The sequence below is a fragment of the Onychomys torridus genome, chromosome 9 (genome assembly GCF_903995425.1).
Source record: "Onychomys torridus chromosome 9, mOncTor1.1, whole genome shotgun sequence".
In the NCBI taxonomy this organism is placed as follows: Eukaryota; Metazoa; Chordata; class Mammalia; order Rodentia; family Cricetidae; genus Onychomys; species Onychomys torridus.
In genome coordinates this window covers 106,427,737-106,452,613 of record NC_050451.1, presented here as the reverse complement: position 1 = coordinate 106,452,613, position 24,877 = coordinate 106,427,737, and the positions used below count along the sequence as shown (strand labels likewise).

The following is a 24,877-nucleotide window of genomic DNA, read 5'->3' as shown; positions in this document are numbered from 1 at the left end:
CAGCTGGATTAGACACAGCACTGTAAGTGCCCTAGGTGAACACAGCTGGATTAGACACAGCACTGTAAGCATCCTAGGTGAACACAGCTGGATGAGACACAGCACTGTAAGCGCCCTAGGTGAACACAGCTGGATTAGACACAGCACTCACTGTAAGCACCCTAGGTGAACACAGCTGGATGAGACACAGCACTGTAAGTGCCCTAGGTGAACACAGCTGGATGAGACACAGCACTCACTGTAAGCACCCTAGGTGAACACAGCTGGATGAGACACAGCACTTCCGATCTTTCAGTGAGTCTTCTCTCCAACTCTGCAACACTGAGAAGTGGGCTGTTTTGTTCTTCCAGATGTTCTCAGCTTGGATTTCCATACAGAATTGTACCATCCGTTTCCCTGACTTTGTAGGATGATTATGACCTATGGTCAGGTCCAGATAGGCCTTAGGTGGGGGAGGAGTTTTCCAGGAGAAGGCGGGGTAGAAGGAAGAACTTGCTGGGCTGGGCTTTAAGACTGGCTTCTGTCACAGCCTGCTGGAAGGTCCAGTGAGTACTAGAGAAAGCTCTTCTTATTAACCCAGTTCCCATTTACAAACTCAGTCTCTAGCTCACAGTTTATGGTCCCGAGGGACTGGGTACTAGGGCTTTCTGCTTTGTTCTCTGCTGCGTCCCAGGGGTGCGGCTCACGCAGCTCCTCAACACTGGCATCCCTCTGGGCGGTGTCTGGACCCTGAGAGTGAAGGGCAAAGCCTCTTGAGCTGTGGTGCCGTCCTCCTCTGCTCACAACACAGCAGTGCTCAGGCCTGAGCGGGGCAGGAGCCTTTTTGTCCTAACAAGGACTCCGTGACAGGTGGGTTTTGTCCTCCCTTGTGCAAGGCGGTTCTGACCTTCAGAAACTCACTTTCTGGAGTCCAGATGGCTGTGTAGCCTTTGGTTTATTCTTGTTTTTCTGGGGTACAGAGGACCATGTCCCTCAGTGTGTTGTACAGAACACCGGTCCTTTAAGAGAGCATCTTACAAAAGGCTTGGGGTTCAGATCAGTTTTTTGTGGTACACACAGATGTACCCAGTGGGCAATGCAGATGGATCAAATCTGGGAATAGACCCCCTCAGACCAACCCAGAGACAGCAGTGTTTCCAACTATACTCTTCAGTTACCATCAGTTGAGTGTATTATGCTGTCTGAATGCACTGATGTTGGATTTAGACAAAAGTTCTTACAGTGATCAATACAGTGAAGGTCTGTACTCCCAATTTAGACCATCTTTCTCCTTTTCATACATCTGGTTACTGCTGAAGACTGGTCAATCTCATGTGCTGATTGTTGTATGCCAAGGAAAGGAAGCCTTATTCTGGTCCAGGGTACTCTTAATAAAGATCCTGTAGAACAAACACATTTCTTTCAACTGAATTTGCAGCATATGGAAGTTGTATATAGATGTGGATTTGATTTGAAGAAATTTAACCAAGAAACTATAAAACAACTTAAAAATTGTCAATGATCTCTTTTCTTGAAATTTAGTACAGGTTGAGTACTTTATATCTGAAATGTTTGAATAGGGTGTTCCTGATTTTGGAATATTTTGAGACTTTTGATATTCCCATGTACATAATGGGAAACTTTGGAGGTGAGACCCAAGTATAAACATGTGATTCATTTGTGCTTCAACCTTATCCACATAGCTTTGATGTGATTTTAGCCAATGAATTTACATACGGAGTTTCACACTACTGCTGTCAACAAATTCCAATTCAAAGAACTTACAATGTTAAGTTTTTGCATTTGGGATACTAATATAAACCATACGTAGAGTCCTACACTTCTTTATGCTAAAGTTGCCCAGGAGTGTTATTTCTGATAGTGTAATGTAGCAGGAATCTTAAATGGTCTTATTAATAAAACAAACCTGGGACCAGTTATTGGGGTGAATGCTGGAAGATAAGAGAAACAGAACAAGACACAGCTTCCTCACCTTGCCAGTTCCTCAGCTGGTCTTGTTTCCTCAGATTGGAAGCATCTGTGTCTTCATCCAAATGTATCTCAGCTGAACTGCTGCTCAAAGCCTAAAAGCTTAACCAGCCAAAAGCTTCTAGTTTCTGGTCTTCACGCCTTATATACCTTTCTACTTTCTGCCATTACTCCCTGGGATTAAAGACTCACTTCCTGGGATTAAAGGCGTGAGTCACCATGCCTGGCTGTTTCCAATGTGGCCTTGAACTCACAGAGATCCAGAGGGATTTCTGTCTCTGGAATGCTAGGATTCAAGGCGTGTGCACTGCCTAACCTCTATGTTTAATATTATCTCTGACCCCAGATAAGTTTATTAGGGTGCACAATATTTTGGGGAACACAGTACCACCACAGTGTAATATGCCTCATCCTCCTCCCCGACCCTGCTGTGTGTAGCCGGTACCTCCGTGGTTTTCATGGTAGCAGGTTGTGCTGACCCTGTCCAGTAAGGTTTAAGGTAGACCACAGCACCTGACCCACTAGCCTACCCTGAGCTTAATTTCTTAATTTTTGTTGTTAAACTCTCTCTCTCTCTCTCTTGTTACAGTATTGATGGTATTTGTAGGACATTTTTCTTTTTCAGTGATGGATTGATTTATGCTATCAAATGTCGTCCTGAGTCTACTGTTGAAATTCATTGTCAGGACACAGTTAAGGATGGTATCAGATTGCTCATTAGGGGCCAGGCATGCTGTGTTCTATGCTGCCACCTTGTGGGAGCTAATGACACAGCTGATTAAAACCTAAGGTCCCAGTGAACACTTAGCAGTGATTAAAATTCTCCTACATGGGCTATTCTATTAGAAAAACCGTGTTAGTGCCTTAGTATGAGCCAAGAATCTCTCATCAAGAGAAGACAGTGTTGTCCTTCCTACTGCTTAAATCCTGAATTCATATGGATATCTGGACTCAGGTTTATTTATATAAACAGCATGCATTTACTTAAATAAGCTTATTTAAATAAACAGCATTAGAAGGCTGTCAGGACATAACATCATAAGTGAGGAAGAGATACGGGCTGTTTGTGTGCCAGCAGCTGAAGGTTTACTTCTTCTACTTTTCAAAGTGTATTATGCTACTTCCTCAAGCTAAGGCATTTTGTAAACTTTACCTTCTAGGCATTAGACACTCCAACCCTGCAAGGCCTTTCCTTCACTGCCAGACCTGGTGAATTGTTAGCTGTGGTCGGCCCAGTGGGAGCAGGCAAGGTGAGTTTTTTGTTTTGTTCCATCTTCAGGTGGTCATTCTGGAACAAGCATGTAAGTGAAGGTAAGTTGGATTGTCGGGATGCAGCCGCTACCAACATTCTTTTTTGTTAATTTTCATCTGTCTGTCTGTCTATCTTCTATCTATCTATCTATCTATCTATCTATCTATCTATCTATCTATCTATCTATCTATCTATCCATCTATTTATCTGTCATCTATCATTTATCATCCATTTATCTGCTATCTATCATCTATTGTCTATCATCTATCTATCATCCATCTATCTGTTTATCTATCTGTCATCTATCATCTGTTTGTCTGCCTGTCTGTCATCCATCCATCTATCTATCTATCTATCTATCTATCTATCTATCTATCTATCTATCATCTATGGAGACTGGGTCTCAAAATGACCACAGTGGCCTCAGACTTGATATGTAGCCAAAGTGTGAATCTGATCCTCCAGCCTCTGTCTCCCCAGTGCTGAGATTATAGGCCTGTACCACAATGCCCAGCAAAGATTGTTAATTACACATAGTATTTCATATAGCATTCTTAATTGCATATAGCCAGCCATTCTGTATACCATTGCATTTGGAGGAAGGTCATTTGGGAGGGTCAGTTGTCACAATCTATTTTGTGTGCCTTCTTTTGTTTTTGTATTTCTATAAAATACAGTGGTGTTATTTCTGTTTTGTTTTTTGCTTTTAGCTGCAACTTCTAATGTCGTTTTTTTAAGCTGGTGCTTGGCAAACTGGCAGGGTATTCTGTGCTGACATTAACAGCATGTGTGTTTTGTGAACTCTGTTTTAGTCGTCACTATTGAGCGCAGTGCTGGGTGAGCTGCCTCCGGCCAGTGGGCTTGTCAGTGTGCACGGGAGAATCGCCTATGTTTCTCAGCAGCCCTGGGTCTTCTCGGGAACCGTGAGGAGCAATATTTTATTTGGGAAGAAATACGAGAAGGAAAGATATGAGAAAGTGATCAAGGCCTGTGCTTTGAAAAAGGTGATGACTTTGGAGTTTCTTACACTGTTTTCTAGTGATGTGATTCTTGCTTTAAGCTCCTGGCTTTGGGGGTTTTATAAGTTATTATAATACTTAAGCTAAGCTTTTGGAAGCCTGCCTATCTCCACTCATTACTGTTTGGTTTTGTTTATTAAGTTCTGTTCACTTTTTAACTATTTTTGTGACCTTATGTGCTGTTCATCACATCCATGGCCTTGCTCACACGAGGAGAGTGCCCCCGCCTGCCAAACCTGTTTCTGTAATCTTTAATTTAAAAACATGTATTTATCTTTATCTTATGTGGATGGGTGTTTTGCCTCATATATGCCTATATATTGTATGCACATCTGGTGCTTGCAGAGGCCAGAAGAGTGTGTCGGATCCCTTGGAACTGATGTTACAGAGGGTTGTGAGCCATCATGTGGGTACTGGGAATCGAACCTGGCTCCTGGAAGAGCAGCCAGTGCTTCTAAACGGTGAGCCATCTTTCCAGCACCTGGTTCTTAACTTTTATAAAACATTGAACAGTTGTAAAAGTGGAGAGGTTAGTGTGTTGAGCCCTCATGTACCCATCACATAACTTTAACCACAGTCAACTGGTGACCAGTTCTCAGTCATTTCTTTCTTTGAATCCCCACCCCACCCCATTTTGTTTTCTAGGGACTCCTTGACCCTTTGTGTTTTCCTGTAAATTTTTCATTATTTGTGTCTAGAAGAAGTCCCTTTTGGGTGGGTAGGGGGCACCTGCTGTATAACTTGAAGAAATAACACAATTGCTTGGATAACCCATATTCTAGTCATCGTGTGGTGCTGAGTTCTAATCATCAGCACAACTGAGAATACACTGGGAAGAGAGAATACAGCCCCACCCCATTTACACTTTATTTATTTTAAAGAAAACAAAACGTTTTAGCAACTTACAAAAAAAAAATACTACAACACTTCCCCAGGAGAGAGGTTTTCATAAATGACATTGAGATTCCCCGAAAGTAACAAGATGAATTGTTTTGTTACACATAGTGATTTTAATAAAACTGGTAGATGATCAACAGAAAACCAAACCTACCTGATGGGAGAATGTAAGTTAGCAGATGGACAAACAGCGGATGCCTACAGACACTGCTTCTCACTTTGGCTGTAAAAATTGGTCAATAGTAGCTTGTAAGGACTCACCACAGGGTCTGTTTAGAGCATCCTGGACACCCGACTGTTCTTTTATGGTGCATGGAAAAGGCCAGACAGATCTCTCAGAGCTGTGGTGTTGAAGGCTCTTTAGTCAGCTCTCTGAGGAAAGTGTAATTTCATTTGAACTATAGCTGGAATGTCATAGATTGTCTTGGTCAGTGGTGTTTTATGATGTGGAAAGAAAATAATTTCATGTTTTAGTGAGACTTCCTGCCTTCTAGGTTACAGTTAGTGGAGATTATGTGTTTTTATAAATGACATCAATCACAGTGGCAAACTAGACTTGTATTAAGTAGTAAATATATGTATATATATAACATAAATATATAGTGCATAAGAAAGGAAGGAGAGCTAACTGAAGAATAGATCTCTTGTATTCAAAAGTCTTATGTGTCCATTTCTCTCATTCACTGTCTACATACCTGTTTTATCTGTTTTTCTCTCTCTCTGTGTCTGCCTGTGGTTCTCTCACTGACTCTTGCTCACGTGCGCACATGCACATGGACACACACACACACACACACACACACGCACACACACACACGTGCATGAAAAGGTACATGAATCTGGAATCTTTTACCATTTATTCCCTAGTGTCTCTGATGTTCCTATTTCCATTTAGTCAGACGGGTCTGGAGAGAGAAAACAAGTCACCTGAACACTTCTAGATCCCGCTGAAACCTTTCAGATGACTTCTGACTCCATTTCCCCTGTGCCCAGCTACCTTTTCATTGAGGCTTTGTAAATAGAGTGTATTTGAAGTTTGGGGTGATAGATGGAGGTGAATGTGGGAGAGTCAGATATGAAGCTTTCCTCTTTACTGAAACCACATTCAGCTCCTGATGCCCAGCAGCCCCTGTGCTCCCGGGGTAGCCCAGCCTGAGGTGGTTAGATTGACTGTAAAGACAATAGACTATTCATGTGAAACATGGCAGGATTTTATAATGCTGTTTTTTTTTTTTTTTTTCTAAAACAATGAAACCAGTGGCTCAGACTAGTCAAATAAAGGCTTTTTTTTTTTGTAGACTCTTATCACACCAATCTCCTAAAAGTAGTATAGTGAAAAATCAGAAAAACCAGATTTCTCATATTAGATACATTGATAGCATCTAGATTTAATATATTAGAAGTAATATAAAGTAATATATTAAAGTAATGTATTAGAAATAATATATTAGAAGTATATAAAGAAATAAGTTTATCATTTAAATCATGTCTGGGATGAAATCATGAGCTGTTAAATAATAGTGAGCATTTATCAACACCCCTCCCTTTGGTGACCTGTCCACAGTGGCATTGGTGAGTTACAGAGAGTCTCAGCAGATGTCCCAGGAATGGAGTCTCTTAGGGCAGTCAGTGAAATCCAAGGCCCTGGGTCAGGAGCTCTGAGTTGAGTATTTGCTCCTCCTTGCTGAGTGTTTCTGGCTGATCGTTAGGACCTTATATGATGTTTTCTCAGAAAGGCTCCTGATGGCTCTGCCTCGTATACTTTATACTACTTAAAAAAAAAAAAAAAAAAAGCTAAAATCAAAGCATGGTGAAGTAGTATACATTACAGAAAACAATGTCAGTGAGACAGAGACCCTCATGTGTTTCCTCCCCCCCCCTCCCCTCTCTCCCTTCCCCTCTCTCCCCTCCCCCCCCCCCCCCCTCCTCCACTCCTCCCCTTGCTCTGTGTGTACATACCCATGATTTCTGGACATGTCCTAAAATGGCTCGTAGTTTTCCATTAAACCAGGGGTCTTGTCATGAAGTTATTACATGTGCAACAGATCTGTGCTAGGCCTTTCCAGTGATAATTACAAGCAAGTCATAAGAAAATATTTCTTATATGTGGGGTATTTTAGACATGATTCTTATCCTGTTATTTGGGGGACATTTTGCCATTTCTCTCCAAGATTCTGTGCTTTCTCAGTTTAATTTTTCACATAAAAATATAGATTTGTAGATTTGGGTACATTCCTAGATCCTCAAATGAAAGTTCAGTTTCTTCCCTCCCTCCCTCCCTCCCCCCTCCCTTCCTCCCTCCCTCCGACTTGCATGTTATAAAATCCCCTTGGTGCCCCTGATCTGCACCTCATGTAGATCTTGTTCACCTCTCCGCCATGCTTGTGAACGCTCACGTGGGAAGCTGAGGCAGAGAAGAGTTGGCAAGGGCCCACTTTGATGACGTGACCCTGTGGCCCATGTTCCCATTGGTCTTCTGTCTACTCTTTAGCGAGGGCATTCAGGTCCACCTGCCTAGGAGCAGATTTGCCTGTCACTGGGCATCTCCTGACTTGATCTCCAAGTCCGTATCCACCACCTTCCCCAGCTCGGTCATTTATGACCTGCTCCTCCATTTCTGTGCCCAGAGCATCATGGTCCTTGCTGAGGAAGTCCTGAGTGCTGCAGCTTAGAACTTTGGCTAGTATGTACCACTTCTGTGCCTGTGCCCTGTACCGGGGGACCTTCACTCAGAGTTCTCGCTTAGAATGCTACAGCAGTTCCGTAGGTGGGACCCGTTTGCCTCTGTGAGTGATTCCTCCCATCGCATGAGGATGCAGATCATTCCATCCCTTGAATTTCATAGGAGTGAACCTGCGGCCCCTCCCTCCCCGTCAGCATCATCTCCTAACACCGCTCCAGCTCCATTGCCTCAAGGTTGCTGTGCTTTGAACACACCAACATACATGCAGCTCCTTTCGGTATAGGATGCAATCTTTTTGCCCAGGTTTGGTGGGCCCACTCCACCTAAACTCTTAATCTGAGCCCTGGCTAGTCATCAATGGGAAATAAATCTTCCCTCTCCGATCCCTCCAACAACTAGCATTCTTGTCTTGTGCATCCTTATTAACTATGTTTCACAATGTCAGTCTCCGTTATGGATGCTGTGGGTACTTTGTTTCCTAAACTGCCAAAGTCACTGTGTCCAAAACAGTGCCGAATCTCTGGTCATTGCTTGGTACATACCTTTTAAAAGTATCCCAGAAGTAGTTAAATCTTCAGAAATGGTATAACATGGAAATTCCCTGAGTCCTTAGTTTTGATTAAATGCATCTGTGTGTTCTCCCCACCCTGCCCCTAAAATGAGACTGAGGAAGAGCAGCTGTAAGTCTTCCCGCCTCTGTCTCTCCATTCAGGACTTACAGCTTTTGGAGGATGGGGACCTGACGGTGATAGGAGACCGGGGAGCCACGCTGAGCGGAGGGCAGAAAGCACGAGTCAACTTGGCACGGTAACCTGCCTCCCAACAGCCTTTGGGACTTGCTGAAGCTTCAGGGGGTGGGGCACCTGGTGTCTGCTCACCATGTCAGTGCCGTGGGAAGCACTGGTTTTGAGTAATTCCACAGACACTTTGAATGAACGTCCAGTTGCTGAGTGCTGGGATCCCTAAGACAGTGGCCAGTGAGGTGCTCTTCAGTTTGACTTTTCTCTTTGCCTTTCAGGGCAGTCTACCAAGATGCTGACATCTACCTCCTTGACGATCCCCTCAGCGCTGTTGATGCGGAAGTGGGAAAACACCTGTTCCAGCTGTGAGTTTGCTCTGTCTTGTGTCAGCTCCGTGTTCAGGAACCCTTTCAATTGGGCCCCGTGAAGGATTTGTAATTTCTACAGCTTCATCCAGGCTCACATTTATGTCCCTCTTCTCCTCTGTTCCCCTCCATGTGGTACATTTTACAAGTATAAGGTCAAGGTAGGAAACAGGGAAGGTGCTGTCAGTGTGGCAAAGTGCACAGAGCCCGTGGTTTAGAGTTTCCAAACTGAAGACATGTTCTAGACATTTTTTCTTTAGCTCCTTGAAGTTCATGGCCAAGAGACTGGCAGACCTGGCCCCCAGGAAGAAGAAAATGTGCACCTTTAAATTGAAGGAAAGGGCTTGGCGGCTTGGTAGTGTGGTCGACTCTTTTCCTCCATAATTTAAAAATAAGATTTATTTTATTTCGATGTGTGTGTATATATATGTGTGTGTGTGGTCAGTGAATGCCACATGTGTGTCAGTGACAGAGGAGGCCAGAGAGGGGATTGGATTCCTTGGAAGCCAGAGTTAGAGGTGGTTATGGGCCACCTGACATGAGTGCTGGGTACCGAACTCTAGTCCTCTGCAAGCGCTTTTAACTGGCCATCTCTCCAGCCTCCATAATTTTCCTTTGTATGAGCAATGAGGTTTCATTGGTGGCATAGGCCTCCGTGGAAAGGCCTCATTGGTTTATGTTGAACTATAAGCTGGGAGGTTTGGGGACGCTGAGAATGGGATTTCATTCCTTCTGATAAAACCAACGGTGGACACAGGTGTAAAGGTGTGAACAAGCAAGGCGCCAGCAGAGAGCAGCAAGTGGACACATCCTCCTCAAGGGGCCGTGAGGTTTCATAGCGCATTAAGAGCCCCAGAAACACTTGTAGCTCCTGTCTTCTTTAGCTATGGGCACCAAAATAAAATGCTACCGATTGTGTGACTTGCACAGCAGAACCTCTGTCTTTCTGAGCCGTGGAGGGTGGACATCTGAGGTTAGGGTACACTGTTGGCTCAGCGGCCGCCTTTCATCCTTTCCTTCTTAGGTATCTTTCCCCAGATTCCCTCTTCTTCAAAAGACACCAGTCAGGTGGCTGGAGAACCACCTCAGAGCCGCTGTTTACTTCCTCTCTGAAGGCTCTGTCTTTAAATCGTTAGGTGTTGAGTTTTAGTGCATGAATTTAGGGGAGTAGGGTTCAGTTTATAACAGATGCTCGGCAGAGTGAAAAGGACACACCTGGGCTCTGGATTCTAGGACTGGAACATAAGACCATCTGCTGAGCCATGGCCTTCTGGGGCTTGGCAAATGGTGGGGAGTGACTGCTCCCACTCCAGCATCGGATACAAGTGTGCCTTGTGCTGTGGTTGTGAAAGTGTGCTGGCTGTGGATGGTAGTGGTGGCTGGACAGCAGTGTGAGGGCACTTTAGGCTCTGGGTAGAAGTCACTTAAAGTGGCTGAAGTCGTGACTTCTATGGCGTGCGCATTTTACCACAAAAGAAATAAAAACACATGCGTGGTAGTTAGTGTTGCGTGTTTGCGAATGCAGAAGGCTGAAGCGCTGGCACTTGGCTGTGACCCAGCTCTCTGATCCGACTCCTGTGGGCTCTTGGTTGTGACTTGATGGCTTCTGCTCTGGGCAGAATCAGCCCTTTGTCACTCGGGTGAGTGGATCCACTCAAGCCCCCTATCACTCAGAGACTAGGTTTTGGGGCGATGCTGTAGTGGAGTCTCTTGGGAGGAGAGAGGGGGCATTTCAATTGCTCGGTATCAGTATGCAGATCACAAGGGTGCCCCAAGTTTCCCTTTGAGCATGGGTGTTTATCAAATCTTCTTGCACCCTTAATGTTTAGTGGCTTTGGGTAGACACTCGATAGAAGCAAACTTGTTAAAATTGTTGCTTGCTAATCAGAACCACATTCTTTGGGGAAACTTGGAGCAGGAAGCACGAATGCAATTTAGGAAATCACTCAGCAGCAGCTGGAGAATGCTCTCAACGAGTTAGAAAATTGGATTGAACAATATGCTATGAAAGATGGCGGTCATGTTGAAGCTTAGAAATGTGAAGTGTTTTGTATTAAACGTGAATGAATTACTCTTCTGTTTGCCATTAACAGTTTTATTTCAATCATGAATATACATCCAAGGTTATTAAGGTTTGTGAGTTTTACAACTATATGTTGCAAACATAGAAAAGGGAAAGCTTGGGACTCCAGACTGATGCCAATCTGAGTTAGCTGTGGATTCTGCATTTTAGAAAGTCTCAAAATTACAGATGCCTGTCTCTTTCATGATCTGTTCAGGGCTGTTCTAATTAGATCTCCCACACTGCTGCCTACCTCATTGTCTTAGTGTATGTATTTCTTAGTTTATATAGGCTACTATGACAAAATGCCATAGCTGGGAGGCTGGAAGCCTGAGATGAAGTACTGGCAGATTTGATATCTCACAAGGACTTGCTGATTCACAGACCCATGTCTTCTTGCTTTGCCTTAACTGATAGAGGTGGTAGCGTCCACCCATTGGTTCTCTTTTATAAGGAACAACACCAGTCCTGTCCATGATGGCAGATTCCCACGAAAAAGCCCCACCTCTTCCTACCATCCCACTGGTGATTAATTTTCAGCGGATGAACGTGTGGAGAGACAAAGGCCTTCGGCCTCCTGCAGTGGCTCACCATCTGGCTTCCATTTTTCACACCTTCTCACCACTAGGATGCAGTTCCAAGTGCTAGAGTGGAAGACATTGTTCTCTGCATTCTGCCACACTGCCATTCACATAAACTAGAGTCCCAGCACTCTGAATGCCGACCTATTCCACGTGTTGAGTGACGTGTGCCTGTTTAACACAATTTTAGTGCCGTTCCTTCTCAACCTGGTCTCTGTCTATCAGGAGGGAGGAAGGAGACAGGCCTACATGCCTGCCTTCCTCTCTTGCACCTCCAGGAAGCACTTTTTTTCTAATTGTGTCTGGTAGCTATAGGCTCGTAGTCCGTCACCCATAGCACTTAATGTGGGGTTCTGTATTATATTGCCCTTTAAGCCCACGCTGGACTGAGTACATGGAAGTACCCATGGCACCCTGCTGTATCACCATTGTTACCTCCTTGCAGAGAGGACTTCTCCTCCCACACTGTCTAAAATAGCAAGTTTCACCTTGCTTTTTCTTGTAGCTCACGTCATGACACCACGATGCATTTTCCGTATTTATGGTGTCTCCTCTATATAAACCAGGGTGTCATTTACTTGGCCAGTGAGTGTATTCTCAGCACCCAGAGCCTGGCACTCTGCATACCAACTAAGTGAATCCAGGTACTTATTGACTCCGTCCTTGACGCCTCCACTGGGGGGGGGGGGCGCTACAGTGGTTTGGTGAGCTCTTTGTGGTTCTTGTATGAGATCAGAATTAAATGGGGAATCATCAACATCAGTAGGACATAGGAAGGCACAGAGGTGTGTGTCTGCATAGTTTTGATAGCTTGAGAGGTGGAGGCAGGAGAATTGAGTTTAGTGGGCAATATGGCAATCTGGGCAATATGCTAAAGGCCATGTCTTTCATTATTCATATATGTACTGACTTAGAAAGTTTTACTTTTTGAAAATTTAATGACTATTTCCCTAGACATTTTGCGGGGGAAAAAACCTACCTAATTTAGGGAAAACATAATGCCATCAATTAGAAAATTATTCTATGTATTTAGTTATCTTGTTTGTAACGGAAGTCGTTGGGAAGAAGCCTTTGAAGCCTCTGGCTCCGGCCCTGTGGGTGTAATAGCCCCAGGACTGGATGTCAACCTCTCCTGGAAGCGGTTGTATAAAGGGGTAAAGGCTCTGATTGAAGGGGCAGTTCAGCCGAAGGCTTGAGCGCAGCGCCCACGGAAGGGTTTGGCCCGTTGAGAGCTGTAGGTAAGAACTAAGCCACATTAAGACATGCCAAAGGGGGAAACTTAATCTTCGTTGAAAACATGAAGGGATAGTTTCTGTATATAGAGTTGGGGGTCTTGGTTCTGATAATAGGCCAGTTCTAGAAGCACCTTCAGTTTTCTGTAAAGACTTTTTGGTCCCCAGGTGGGAGCAAATGGCTAGGGAAGGGTGGAGGGTGGAGCTGACATTTTTCTGTGGTTCTGTTCTGGACCTTTCCCCATATCTGACTCTGTCTTTCTCAGATAAATAGCTTTAATTTCTTCATTATTTATAATTTTTGATTTTTTAAAGATTAAAATATAATTATGTCATTTCCCTCTTCCCTCCCACTCCTTTGTGTCCCTGTCCCTCTTAAAATCATGGCTTTTTTCTTTCATTGTTGTTATAACACCACACACACACACACACACACACACACACACACACACACCCCTAAGTATATCAATACAACCTGCTCACTCTATATGATGTTACACAAGTGATTGTGAGGTGCCCATAAGCCTTAGTTGAAACATTTACACCACAACCTCTGCATCTAAAAGTTCAGGGAACATCACTGAAAGGTGGGAGGAAAAACTGCCAGAACCAGAGGAACAAGAAGTTTGCTGTGAGATCACATCTGGAAATGTCAGAAGCGACACTGTTGATCCTCACTAACACTGTACAAGGGTGTCAGCAGTAGACATGCTGCTGTGGGTGTCTGCTATGGGGCTGTCATACTTCGGAGTGCTAAGAGCTTCAGAAGTCATCGTCCCCAGGCAAGAGCACACCAGTTGGGGACCTAGGACCCGAGGGGCAGCCCTAGAAGCACACGTACAAGTGACAGGGAACAGACTGAGCAGGTCATGTTTATATATTTAGGTGTTTGTGTGTGTATCCAAGATCTCTGACTTCACTAGCCCTGGGTAGCTGACTGGGGTTCCAGTTCTAAGCTCCTTCAGTTCAGTTAGAGAGCTGATGGTTACTGTTTCTATTACACCCTTAGGTCCTCATACCATGCTGCTCATGATTGTGTTGTGGGTGTAGTAGCTGGTAGGGCTGTTGCTCCCCTTCTTCGGAAGTTTATGTAGCACCTTCTGATACTATGAAAGCTAGTCCTCAGGGAGAAGTAGCCTTATTTTTGAGATCAGGAAGCTAAGGCTCCATGAGGTTTAGTAACTAGCTAAGTGAGGGTAGACAGGGGTTTGAAGAGCTTGAGTCCATGTCTTCCCATGACAACCTTGTTCTGACAGCCTTGCTCTGCCAGTTGCCGTGTGAGGACTTGGGAACCCAGAGTACATGCAGAGCTCCATGTGTGGCAGCCCTTAGCCAGCCTCCCCTTAGCTAAGCATGGGCTAAGGCTGAGTTCTCCTGGGTCTGCTATGAGAATGTGGGTGCTCTGGGAAGGGAGCCGTCTAAACCTCAACGGTTGTATGAGGTCATTGACTTCTTCCCTTTTAAATTTTGGAAATGTTTAGCTCTAAAGGAAGAACGTTTGCTCTCAGCATGGGGTGTAGGATTGTCATGGAGACTGGAGGTGCTCTCCCCATTCACTTATCTGCCCACTGTTATTTAGGAGAAGAGATTGGGAAGTGTACATTGTAAAGGTGACTGAGGTTCTAAGGCTACTCATTTACTTGGCTTTTATTCTTATTATTCAGTTTTGTTATTGTTGTTTTGAGACAGGGTCTCATGTAGCCCAGGCTGGCCTCAAACTTGCTATATTGTCAAGGACATCCTTGAAGTAAGCCTCCTGTCCCCACCTCCCTAGGACAAGGATTATAGGCAAACACCACCTCTGGTTCAGGGCTTTGAACATGCTTTGCCTGTGCTCCACCAACTGAGTTATAGTCCTAGCCCCTCAGAGTTTTATTAATTAATGTATATATCACAAGTCATCACCTAAGCAGACATCTAAGAAAAATTCCCACCTTCTTAGGTCATATAAGTCTGTTTCCTTAGGACTTCTATATCACAATAAGGTAATTAGAATTTTAATCAAGTCATGCTTAGGAATATTAGTACTGTTCAACTGTATTTATTTATTTGTTTGTTTGTTTGTTTATTCATTTATTCATTCATTCATTCATTCATCTATCTATCTATCTATCTATCTATCTATCTATCTATCTATTTATTTATTGTGTTTTTGAGACAGGGTTTCTCTGTGTAGTTTTGGTGCCTGTCCTGGACCTCACTCTGTAGACCAGGCTGGCCTTGAACTCACAGAGATCCGCCTGGCTCTGCCTCCCCGAGTGCTGGGATTAAAGGCATGTGCCACCACTGCCTGGCTTCAACTGCTTTTATTATGTATCACATAAGTTTCATTTTTTGCCATATAATATGTAAGTATGTATAATTGTTAAACTAAGTTTTAGAAGAAAAATTAGCAGCAACAAGTTCGCTACAGCAAGGCTCAGGTGCTGCTAGTGGATATGAGTGTTTGGTCTGTACTATTAACTTATATTTGTATTTAACTTTTAAGATTCATTTTTATTATTTCCAGTTATGTCTGTGTGTGTGTCTCTGTGTGGGTACGAGCACATAAGCGTCGGTGCCCTCAGAGTCCAGAAGAGGACCTTGGGTCCCCTGGAGTTACAGGCTGTTGTGGGCTGCGCAAAGCAGGTGCTGACAACCAAACTTGGTTTTTCTGCAAGAGCAGCACCCAACCTTACCGGCTACGCCTTCTCTCCAACTGTATTTAATTTGTACTTCGGCCTCTTTTACAGACATCGTTACTGTGTTGTCCTTGTCTTGTCATGGCTTTGAACTCTCATTTTGCAGCTGGAGAACCCGCTAATGGGTTCTCTCCTCTGGTGTTTTCCATCTGCAGATGCATTTGTCAGACTCTGCACGAGAAGGTCACCATTTTAGTGACTCACCAGCTGCAGTACCTGAAGGCTGCAAGCCACATCCTGATACTAAAAGATGTAAGTTGCTTCCTTTTTAAAAGCAGAGCTGGAGTTGGTCGGAGATTTTAGTAAGATTTTAGGCTCAGAGAGGGAAGAGTACCTGAGAAGAAAGTAAAGTGCTCAGGAGCAAGGTTGTGGGCTCCTCAAAGGCAGCTTGAGAGTGTGAGCAGCTTAAGTGTCTACTGAGCCAGCTAGAACCTCGGGTTGAAAGTGGGGGTTCCCATCAGCCTGGGATGTGGCTGCATTGGTGGAGAGTGTGCCTGGCATGTACAGAGTCTGTGTCCCATCCCCCAGCACTCCACAGACTGGATGCGCTGGTGCACACCTGTCATCTCAGCCCTCGAGAGATCAGAAGTTCAAGGTCATCTTACTGAGAGAGCTCAGGGCCAGATTGGAATACAGGAGACCCACAAACAAGCAAGCAAGCCAACAATAGTATCAGAAAACCCATCAGAACGCAGAAATGTCACTTACATTCTAAGCCATAGTCCTCGTATAAAATTGTTCCTTCCAATTTACAAGCTGCTCTAGTGAGATTAATGATGAAAATGATTTCTTAGACATTTTTTGTTTCATTTTTTTATGACCTATGGTACAGTAGATAGTTTGGAATTTACAGATATTAAGACATCCTTCTGCCTATCCTTGAATTGTTATCTATTTGCCTAGAGAGCATCTTTCATTAACAAAAGCAGTGGATGGCTGAGCATCCTCTGCTCAGGGCTGCCTGGCCACTGGGACCACTTGATGGTACCCCTGCACAAGTGCTTGGGAGTGAGGCGTCACAGCAGGGTGATTGGCAAGGTGGTCCTTACCATTGTACTGCCTCTGTTCTACTCAGAGTAGGTGGGATGGGGCTTGTGGGACAGTGACATGATGGCCATGGTTTATCTGGAGGAGGGACATCTGAGGCATGGCCTAGAGAAAGAAATCTGTTGTTTTCCATTAATTACAGTGGCTGCCTCTTAATCAACCACTGTCCTAATCAGCAACTGCAAATCCGCTGCTGCAATGGCTGCAGCTGGCGGGGATTCTATTCCCTCAGGCCACTAAGGGAAACTTTATCTAGATCTCTACTCCTCTGTGGAACTCAAGATTCAAAGGTTGAGGCGAAATTCTGCTGGCTCAGAGAGGCTGACCAGCAAGTAGCTAACTTTCTCTCCTTGTTCCTGTCTCCCAAAAGACCAGCATCCTTCTGTTCCGCCCCCCTCCTTAAGAACCCTAACTACACATGGTTCCTCCCTACCACTTCCTGTCAGCTAGTTGCTGACTCAGCCTCCTGACGGCAGGTTAATTTTATTTAGTCAAACAAATGTAACACGTCTTTGCATCATTAAATAGACATTTCACAGCATAAACACATGTAACATACCTTAAAATAATATTCTACAACAGAAATCACCTGGTATGTTTGGAGGAACAGCATGGAGTCTACATGGTTGTGCTGAGTGAGCTGAGGACTTGGAGGGAGATGGTATCAGAACACAGGACACTGGCCTTAGACTGAGATGGCCACTGTTGTTTGATTCATGGAAGGGAGGGAATAGTCTCATCTGTGATTTTTACACCCCTGCCCCCATGCCGCCACCACCGGGATAATCTGGGGCTGTAGCAGAGGCAATTAGAACTCAGTCGTCTAGTTCAGTAGGCAGAGGGATGTGTTTAGGTCAGTGAGTCAGTTTTCTAGGGCTCAGTACTGGGAGCTCATGGCTGCATAGGCTAGGAAGTTGCTGTCTCGTTGGGCCGGTGCCTGCTTCTCTGTTACGCCCTGGTGGGACTGAGCTCTCTGGAAGCTCTGGGGGTGATCCCTTCGTTGCCTCTTTGACCCTCTGGTCTCCAGTCCATGGCTTGAAGCTGCAGTATTCCAGAGTCTGTCTGTCCTCACAGGTATGGCCAGCATTTGTCTGGATTTCTTCTCTTTGCTCCATCCTGCTCTGGTATGACCTCACTTGATGATGTCTACAAACATCCTGTTTCTCAATAAAGTCCCGTTCATTACCAAAATTCAGAACTAGATCATTTTGAGATACCACTGAACCTGTGACAACCCTTATTATCTTACTGAGGTCAAAATTAGCAAGAGATTTTCAGGGTTCCTGGTGGTTTCCCCCCCTTGGTGTGTTTACATAGGTGACTTGGTACTGATCTTTTGCAGTGGGGAGCTCTGAGTCAAATACTTCATCATAGACAGAAAACAACCCCTGAGCACCTCCATGTGTTCATCACTCCCGTCTGCTTTATTCAGTGTTGAGTTGACCACAGTGAAATACCTAAGACAGGTCACTTGATTTTTTTTTTTCTGTTTTATTAAGAATAGATTTTTTTCCTTGTACAATATATCCTTATTACAGTTTCTTCTCCTTTGGTGCCTCCCAGTTTCTCATTACCTGCTCTCCCATCTGGATCCACTCCCTTTTTGTCTCTCCTTAGAAAACAACAGGCTTCTAAGAGATACCATCCAAACATAACACAATAAAATATAATACGATGAGACAAAACCCATCACATCCAAGTTGGACAAGGCAAATCAAGAGGAGGAAAAGAGCTTAAGAGTAGGCACAAGAATCAGAGACCCACTGGTTCTCGCACTCAGGAGTCCCATGGAAACAGTAAACTGCAAGCTGTATCTGTACGGGAGGACCTGGTGCAGACCCGTGCAGGCCTGTGCCCGCTGCTTCCGTCTCTGAGCTCGTCTGCGCCCTGCTTAGTTGACTCAGAGCTTGTGTTCCCAGTGTCCTCCCTTTCCTCTGGCTCTTACACCCTTCTCATCTCCTCTGCAGGATTCCCTGGGCTCTACGGGGAGGGGTTTGATGGAGAAGACAGGTCATTTGTAAGGAGAAAGGGTCCAGGACACAGTGTCTTCATGGGCTCCCTTCTGAAAGGCCCGTCCAACTGCAGCTGTGGGAGAAGGGCACAGGAGGAGCTCACACTGAGAAACCCAGCACCAGAGAGACTGTGGGTCTCCAGGCCCTTCTAGGGTTAGGGCTTCCAACCGGGCCCTGCCTCCCAGGGGTTCCAGAACCTTCTAGTAGTACCACCCCAAGGACCAAGCCTTTCATCACACAGTGGGGAACACAAATAATAAAGCCGTGTCCCAATCATAGGATCCTTCTGCAACCTCTCGACCAGAGATGGAAATGGCAAATGAATATTAGCTAGAGTTCATAATATTTATGTGCAGTTATTCTCAGAGAGATAGATTACTTATTATTATGATGATAGTAGAGTCCCTGAAAAAGTCCTTTAGTGCCTGCTTGATACTTACTGTGGCCACCAAAGAGAGGTGAGGAAGCTGTCAATCAAAGGTCCTTGGAATAAATTCTCACCACAAAGAAGATTATATAAGGCAGGATGACTAACCCTTAGCAACAACTTAGTGCGTCAGCTGTCTCCTGTGCCCCTGGGAATAGGAGCTCAGAGTCCTCAAGCTGGAAAACAATTAATTTCATGTGCAGAGAGCTGAATATTCTGCCTGCAGAGTCAGTAGGTACAGAATAGTTCTGCCACCTGTCCCCACATGACAGCTGCTTTTGAGGTCCTGCCTCCTGCATATTGTGAGTTTTGTTTTTAGTACACAATTCATTCACCCACTAGCAGGGACCCTGGAGAAACTGAGACCTGATCTTAGTATTAGTTTGACCCTCTTTAAGAGCAGAGAGGATGGCTGCCCCTTTGGGCCCCTCTCTGAATTTTTTTTTTCTTTTTTTGGTTTTTAAAGACAGGGTTTCTCTGTGTAGCTTTGTGCCTTTTCCTGGAACTCACTAGGTAGACCAGGCTGGCCTCGAACTCACAGAGATCCGCCTGCCTCTGCCTCCTGAGTGCTGGGATTAAAGGTGTGCGCCACCACTGCCCGGCTCCTTTCTGAATTTGTAAAGCTTGTCTTCTTAGGAAATGTCCTCTGTTGGTAGTAGTTTCCCTGTGTGTCTCCCTGAAAGGAAGGGTGTGATTGCATTTAGCAAGTGTGGAAATCAAATCAAAGTGCAACAGGACACAGTGTTTCTGGAATAACTTTCTAATCCTTAAGTTACCAGGCTATTAAAAGCCCAAAGTTACTGAGATTTTCCTCAGTGGACCATCTTGATTGTGTGTGTGGGGGGAGTTTGGGGAGGACAGAGGTAGGTGGATGCAGGCCATTTCCTCTAACCTGACCTGTCCTCACTTCAGAGCTGTTTCCCTTTGACTCAGTGTCCAGGACTTTTCCCAGTATAATTGTGGCTTTAGATAAATCATTTGGGGGTCACTTCATGGGGTAAAAACATAGTGAAGATATTTGTACATCATTTCCTATAACTTTGGTTGGCAAGAAAACACACAATTTGATGTTGTGTGGAATGTTGAGTCTAATAAGGATCTTGAATTTGAGAGGAAGTTTTAGTCTAAGACTCTGAAGTTCACACATGTCCTGCTTGCCCCACAGTGGGCAGGTGGCCAGCTAAGGCTGGTGAGTGTGTCATGTCCTGGTGAAAATGGTCACGATATCTCCCTGTCAATCAAATTTCCCACTGCGTGAGTCACCTCTGTTTCTATGTTCTCACAAAAGACCCTGTGGACTCTCCCATCAGCTACGCTTTTTGCTTCCTTCAATACCCATGGTATTTGGGTCGTTAGGCACAATGACATGTTGGTTTTATATTGCTAAGCACGGAGAAACTGGCAGAAAACAGGATTCTCACTTAGGAGGCAAACTGAGTTACTTCATATTTGTCCACCAGGGTTCCAGACCCAAGAGCAACTATAACTCAAGGCCAGTTGACCGTGGTTTGCTTAGATGTTACTAAGTGCAAATGTCTCCCTCTGAAATTCCTTTTGTTTAGGGTCAAGTGGTGCAGAAGGGGACATACACCGAGTTTCTGAAATCTGGCGTAGATTTTGGTTCCCTTTTAAAAAAGGAGAATGAGGAGGCGGAACATTCCTCAGTGTCAGGAACTCCAACACTCAGGAAACGAACCTTCTCCGAGTCCTCAATTTGGTCCCAACAGTCGTCCAGGCCCTCTTTGAAAGATGGGGCTCCAGAGGGCCAAGACGTGAGTTCATCTTGTGTTATATGTTCTTTTTGCTCTTTGAGCTGGTGGCAGTTTCATCTGTCTTAAAGTCGAGCCTGTTCTAAGGTGTAATGCGATGTCATCGGCTGGGTTAAAATAGAGTTAAGGGGAGAAACCCTGGCTGTGGCTCTCTCCTGGGTGTGGGCTGGAGAACCTCACAGACATCCCTAGTGGCTCTGCTTCTAGAGGTTCCGAAGGTCTATGTGTCTCATGGATGCCTGAAGTCTAGAATTTACCATAGGCAAATCTGGGGGTCTCAGGCTTAGCTTTTGCATCCAGAGACTGAACATGAAGAACACCTCAGAGCCGGGGTTCTTAACCTTCCTAATGCTGTGACCCTTTAACACAGTTTAACATAACAAAATTATGTTTGTTCCTATTTCATAACTGTAATTTTGCTACTGTTATGAATCATAATGTAAATATTTGTGTTTCCTGATGGACTTAGATGACCCCTGTGAAAGAGTCCTTTGGCCCCCAAAATGGTCAAGACCCACAGGTTGAGAACTGCCTTAGACTCTTGCTGTGGTCACATTACATCACCTGCTTTTTGTTATTTGTTGGACATTAACAATGTAGGTGGTTGACAAGTTACTTGCTCTATTTTAGGTGCTTTTTGTTAGTCAAGAAGGACACAGATCTGGTAACCTTGGTCTGTCGACTTTTAGGGTTAGTTCCTCCATTTCTTCCTTATTCTAGCCTGAGGGCCACATCTTATACCTCACTGAGTCCCAAGCAGGCAACATAGACCCAGGTATATCTTCAGCTCATGTGACTCTGTACCATATTGAAAGCCTTTCAAGCAATATACACTATATCTCCTTTAGAAAGAAAGTCATCCCTAGTTGGCACTGCATGGGATTGGGTCTAAGACCCCTGGGGAGTTCAAGTTGCTTATGTAGAAATGACATATGTGCAAATGGCCTATGTACTTCTGTATATTTTAAGCCACCTCTAGATTACTTATAATTCCCAGTACAATATAAATGCTGTATAAACACTTGACATATGGTATTACTAGGGGATAGTGGGGGGAAAAGTGTCCATACATGTTCAGTACAGATGACGATTTTCATCTCTGAATGTTTTCAATTTACAATTGTGGGACTCGAGCATGCCAGGTCTGACTATAGTCTTTGCTATCCAAACCCTCATTCTGCAAATCTAGGAGCCTGGATAATTCTGGTTTAAATGGATATACTCTCCTCCCTCTCGGGTGGAGGTATCTACTCAGTTACTGTATTTGGCTAGCAGCAGTTCGAGCCATCTGGTTATTCTTCTTGGTGGTTTTTTTTTTTTTTTTTTTTTTGTGCTGCAGTTGAATTCGGAGCCTTGCATGTGCTAAGCATGCGCCCTACACAGACCAGCACTTCCCCCTCTCCAGTGTCCTTTCTCATTGATGAGTGATGCGCTAGTTCTCATCATTCTGTGATTGCTTTGCATTTGGGTGTTAGGCGTGTGCTAGAAATCATGCCTCTATGTTCCACGCAAAGCCCTACCACAATGAGCAAATATTCCCAGAAGTGGGGCAGGGGGGACTGGGTCCAGGGTAGATACTCTTGATGGACTGGATAGATATTTGCAAGGAAGAATTGCCATTTTTTATTCCTACCAGCACCCAATCATCGACCTGTTTTCCCAGAGTTTTGTCAACAGTCAATGTCTGGAGACTTTTTGTGTCATTGTTTTGCTTACCAACACTTTCCCCTTCGCAGACAGAAAATGCACAGGCCGTGCAACCAGAGGAGAGCCGTTCAGAAGGGAAGGTGGGCTTCAAGGCCTACAAGAATTACTTCACTGCTGGTGCATCTTGGTTTTTCATCATTTTCCTTATTCTGCTCAACATGGCAGCTCAGGTACATAATGACGTCTGTGCCCTCAGTGTGGTCTTTGCCCACACACATTTTTGCATGATTGATGCATTCTGCCGTTCACTCAGGATTGGCACTGAGGTGTGCTGTCTGGTGGGGAGCAACCTAAGTGACGACTGGGGTTGAAAATGTAAAGTGGGGTTACCTTGGAAGATCTTCACCGTGGCATCTTGTCTGGGAAGTGGGGTTTGGCCTAGACTCAAGCCTGCTGGGACCACTGTAGTACTCTGTACTCCACATCTTAGTAATTTTGAGTTTCAGACTTGGAAGTCATGCCAATGTTGCCCTTTGCTTCCCTCTGCAGGTTTTCTATGTTCTTCAGGACTGGTGGCTTTCCTACTGGTGAGTTGTTCTGGTCTGAGTTAAAGGCTGTAAGATCCACAGGGGCTTCATTTTCCTATAGGTTTTAGGGAGAGGTGGGTTTGCTGGGCCTTCCATTCCAACCTTAGTTGGCTGAAGAGAAAGAGTACAGTCTTGCTGGTGAAGTGTGACCTGCAGTGGTCTTTACCCACCTCTGGTCCTCAGCTGTATGTTGAGAATTGAATGTCAAGATTCGAACTGTTTTTTTTTTTTGTTTTGTTTTTTGGCTTTTCAAGACAAGGTTTTTCTGTGTAGTCCTGGCTGTCCTGGAACTCACTCTATAGATCAGGCTGACCTCAGACTCACAGAGATCTGCCTGCCTCTGCCTCCTGAGTGCTGGGATTAAAGGCATGTACCACCACTGTCTGGCTTTGAATTTTATTTTATGTATATGAGTGTTTTGCTTGTATATATATCCATGTACCATGTGTGAGCCTGGTGGCTACAGAGGCTAGAAGAGGGCATCAGGTCCCTGGAACCAGAATTATAAACAATTATGATCTGCCATGTGGGTGCTGAAAATTGAACCCAGCTCCTCTGGAAGAACAGCCAGTGCTCTTAACCACTGACCAATCGTTCCAGCCCAATTCAAACTGAATTTTAAAAGGTGGATACACAAAGGATTGTGTGAGCTGAGAATCGTTTTCTAGCACAAGACAATTTTCTCAAACTGAGGTTGCTTTTGTCTTATGTTTACCTAATATTTTTCCTTCCATAGGGCGAACAAGCAAGGTGCTCTGAACAACACCAAAAATGAGAATGGAAATGTCACTGAGACCCTAGATCTTAACTGGTACTTAGGAATTTATGCAGGTAAAGTTTACTCATTGGGTCTATTATATGAGAGCCTGAGATGCTTACAATGAGCCTGTGTGAGCTACCAGAGCTCCTAGGAGTAATTCAGTAGCGTCTTAACAGATTAGGAGACTGAGTCGCATTTACTCTGTGAATTAATTAGAATAATTATTTTTTTTAAATCTACCAGAAGAAAGAGGTTGAATGAAGACTCTTAATTTGCTCTATACTGGATTTTGAAAGTTAAACTAGGATTGAGCATTCAGAAAACCAGCCACTGGAACTAGGTGGCTATTGTCTCTTCTAATAGGTTGCTTTAGCTAACTCTTATATCATTATATGGATGGGCAGGGGATTAGAAACGGATCCCCACCCTGTGCTTTGAATTGTTCCAATTCTGTATGAATAAGCCCAGGCCTTTATTGAACTTGGATGGAATTCTCTGGCATCGAGGTCCCTAAATAAAAGCATTATCCCCTCACAGGTACACAGAGTTCTCTTCAGCACACTGCTCATCTCCTGGGCTTCACTGATCACTGAAGAGGGAGGCTAAGCAGGAGAAACCCAGTGTCTAGGAATTAGGACTCCTTCTCTTTCCTACCTTGAGATCAACAATGTTATCATGCCTCCAACTGTGTGATTAATTTAACATTTGGTTTGCCAGACTAATATTAACACCACTCTCTGTTTTCACAAGACTGGCTGGAATATGTGTAGAATTACATAATTTAAAAAAGAAAATCCTCATCTAAAATTTCAAGTATTCCCACAAGAAATACTCAAGCTTTCCTTGGATAGAATGCATTATCTGTTAGAACCCACTCACTGAGATTTGGTACTTATTTTGTTGATCTCCTGCTAAGAAACCTTAGTCCATTGACTGGTTACCATCCCAACTGGTGGTCTATGCAAGACCTAGAGGGAAATAGGTCCATTATCTATTCAGGTAGGCTGGGAGGCTAAGGAACAATACCTGTGTCTAGGGTTTTAGAATTTAAGCGGCTTTCAGAGGTTAGATAATAACACTGTGTTGTTATAAGGCAAAATGTTTACCACATCAGTTCTTCCTGTTCTGGGTAGCAGTGTAAGCTAAAA

The 24,877-nt window shown here is 44.4% G+C and overlaps 1 protein-coding gene across 1 annotated transcript in view; it reads left to right on the top strand.

The window, feature by feature from the left end:
- The window catches only part of Abcc4 (ATP binding cassette subfamily C member 4), a 211,006-nt gene that overhangs the window by 81,944 nt on the left and 104,185 nt on the right, over window positions 1-24,877 (top strand). Inside the window, exons 10-18 of the mRNA XM_036198541.1 lie at window positions 3,129-3,218; window positions 4,033-4,224; window positions 8,532-8,626; window positions 8,838-8,924; window positions 15,636-15,732; window positions 20,529-20,738; window positions 22,472-22,612; window positions 22,932-22,969; window positions 23,706-23,800. Coding sequence (XP_036054434.1) covers window positions 3,129-3,218; window positions 4,033-4,224; window positions 8,532-8,626; window positions 8,838-8,924; window positions 15,636-15,732; window positions 20,529-20,738; window positions 22,472-22,612; window positions 22,932-22,969; window positions 23,706-23,800 — 1,045 coding nt within the window. The remainder of the gene's footprint in view (window positions 1-3,128; window positions 3,219-4,032; window positions 4,225-8,531; window positions 8,627-8,837; window positions 8,925-15,635; window positions 15,733-20,528; window positions 20,739-22,471; window positions 22,613-22,931; window positions 22,970-23,705; window positions 23,801-24,877) is intronic.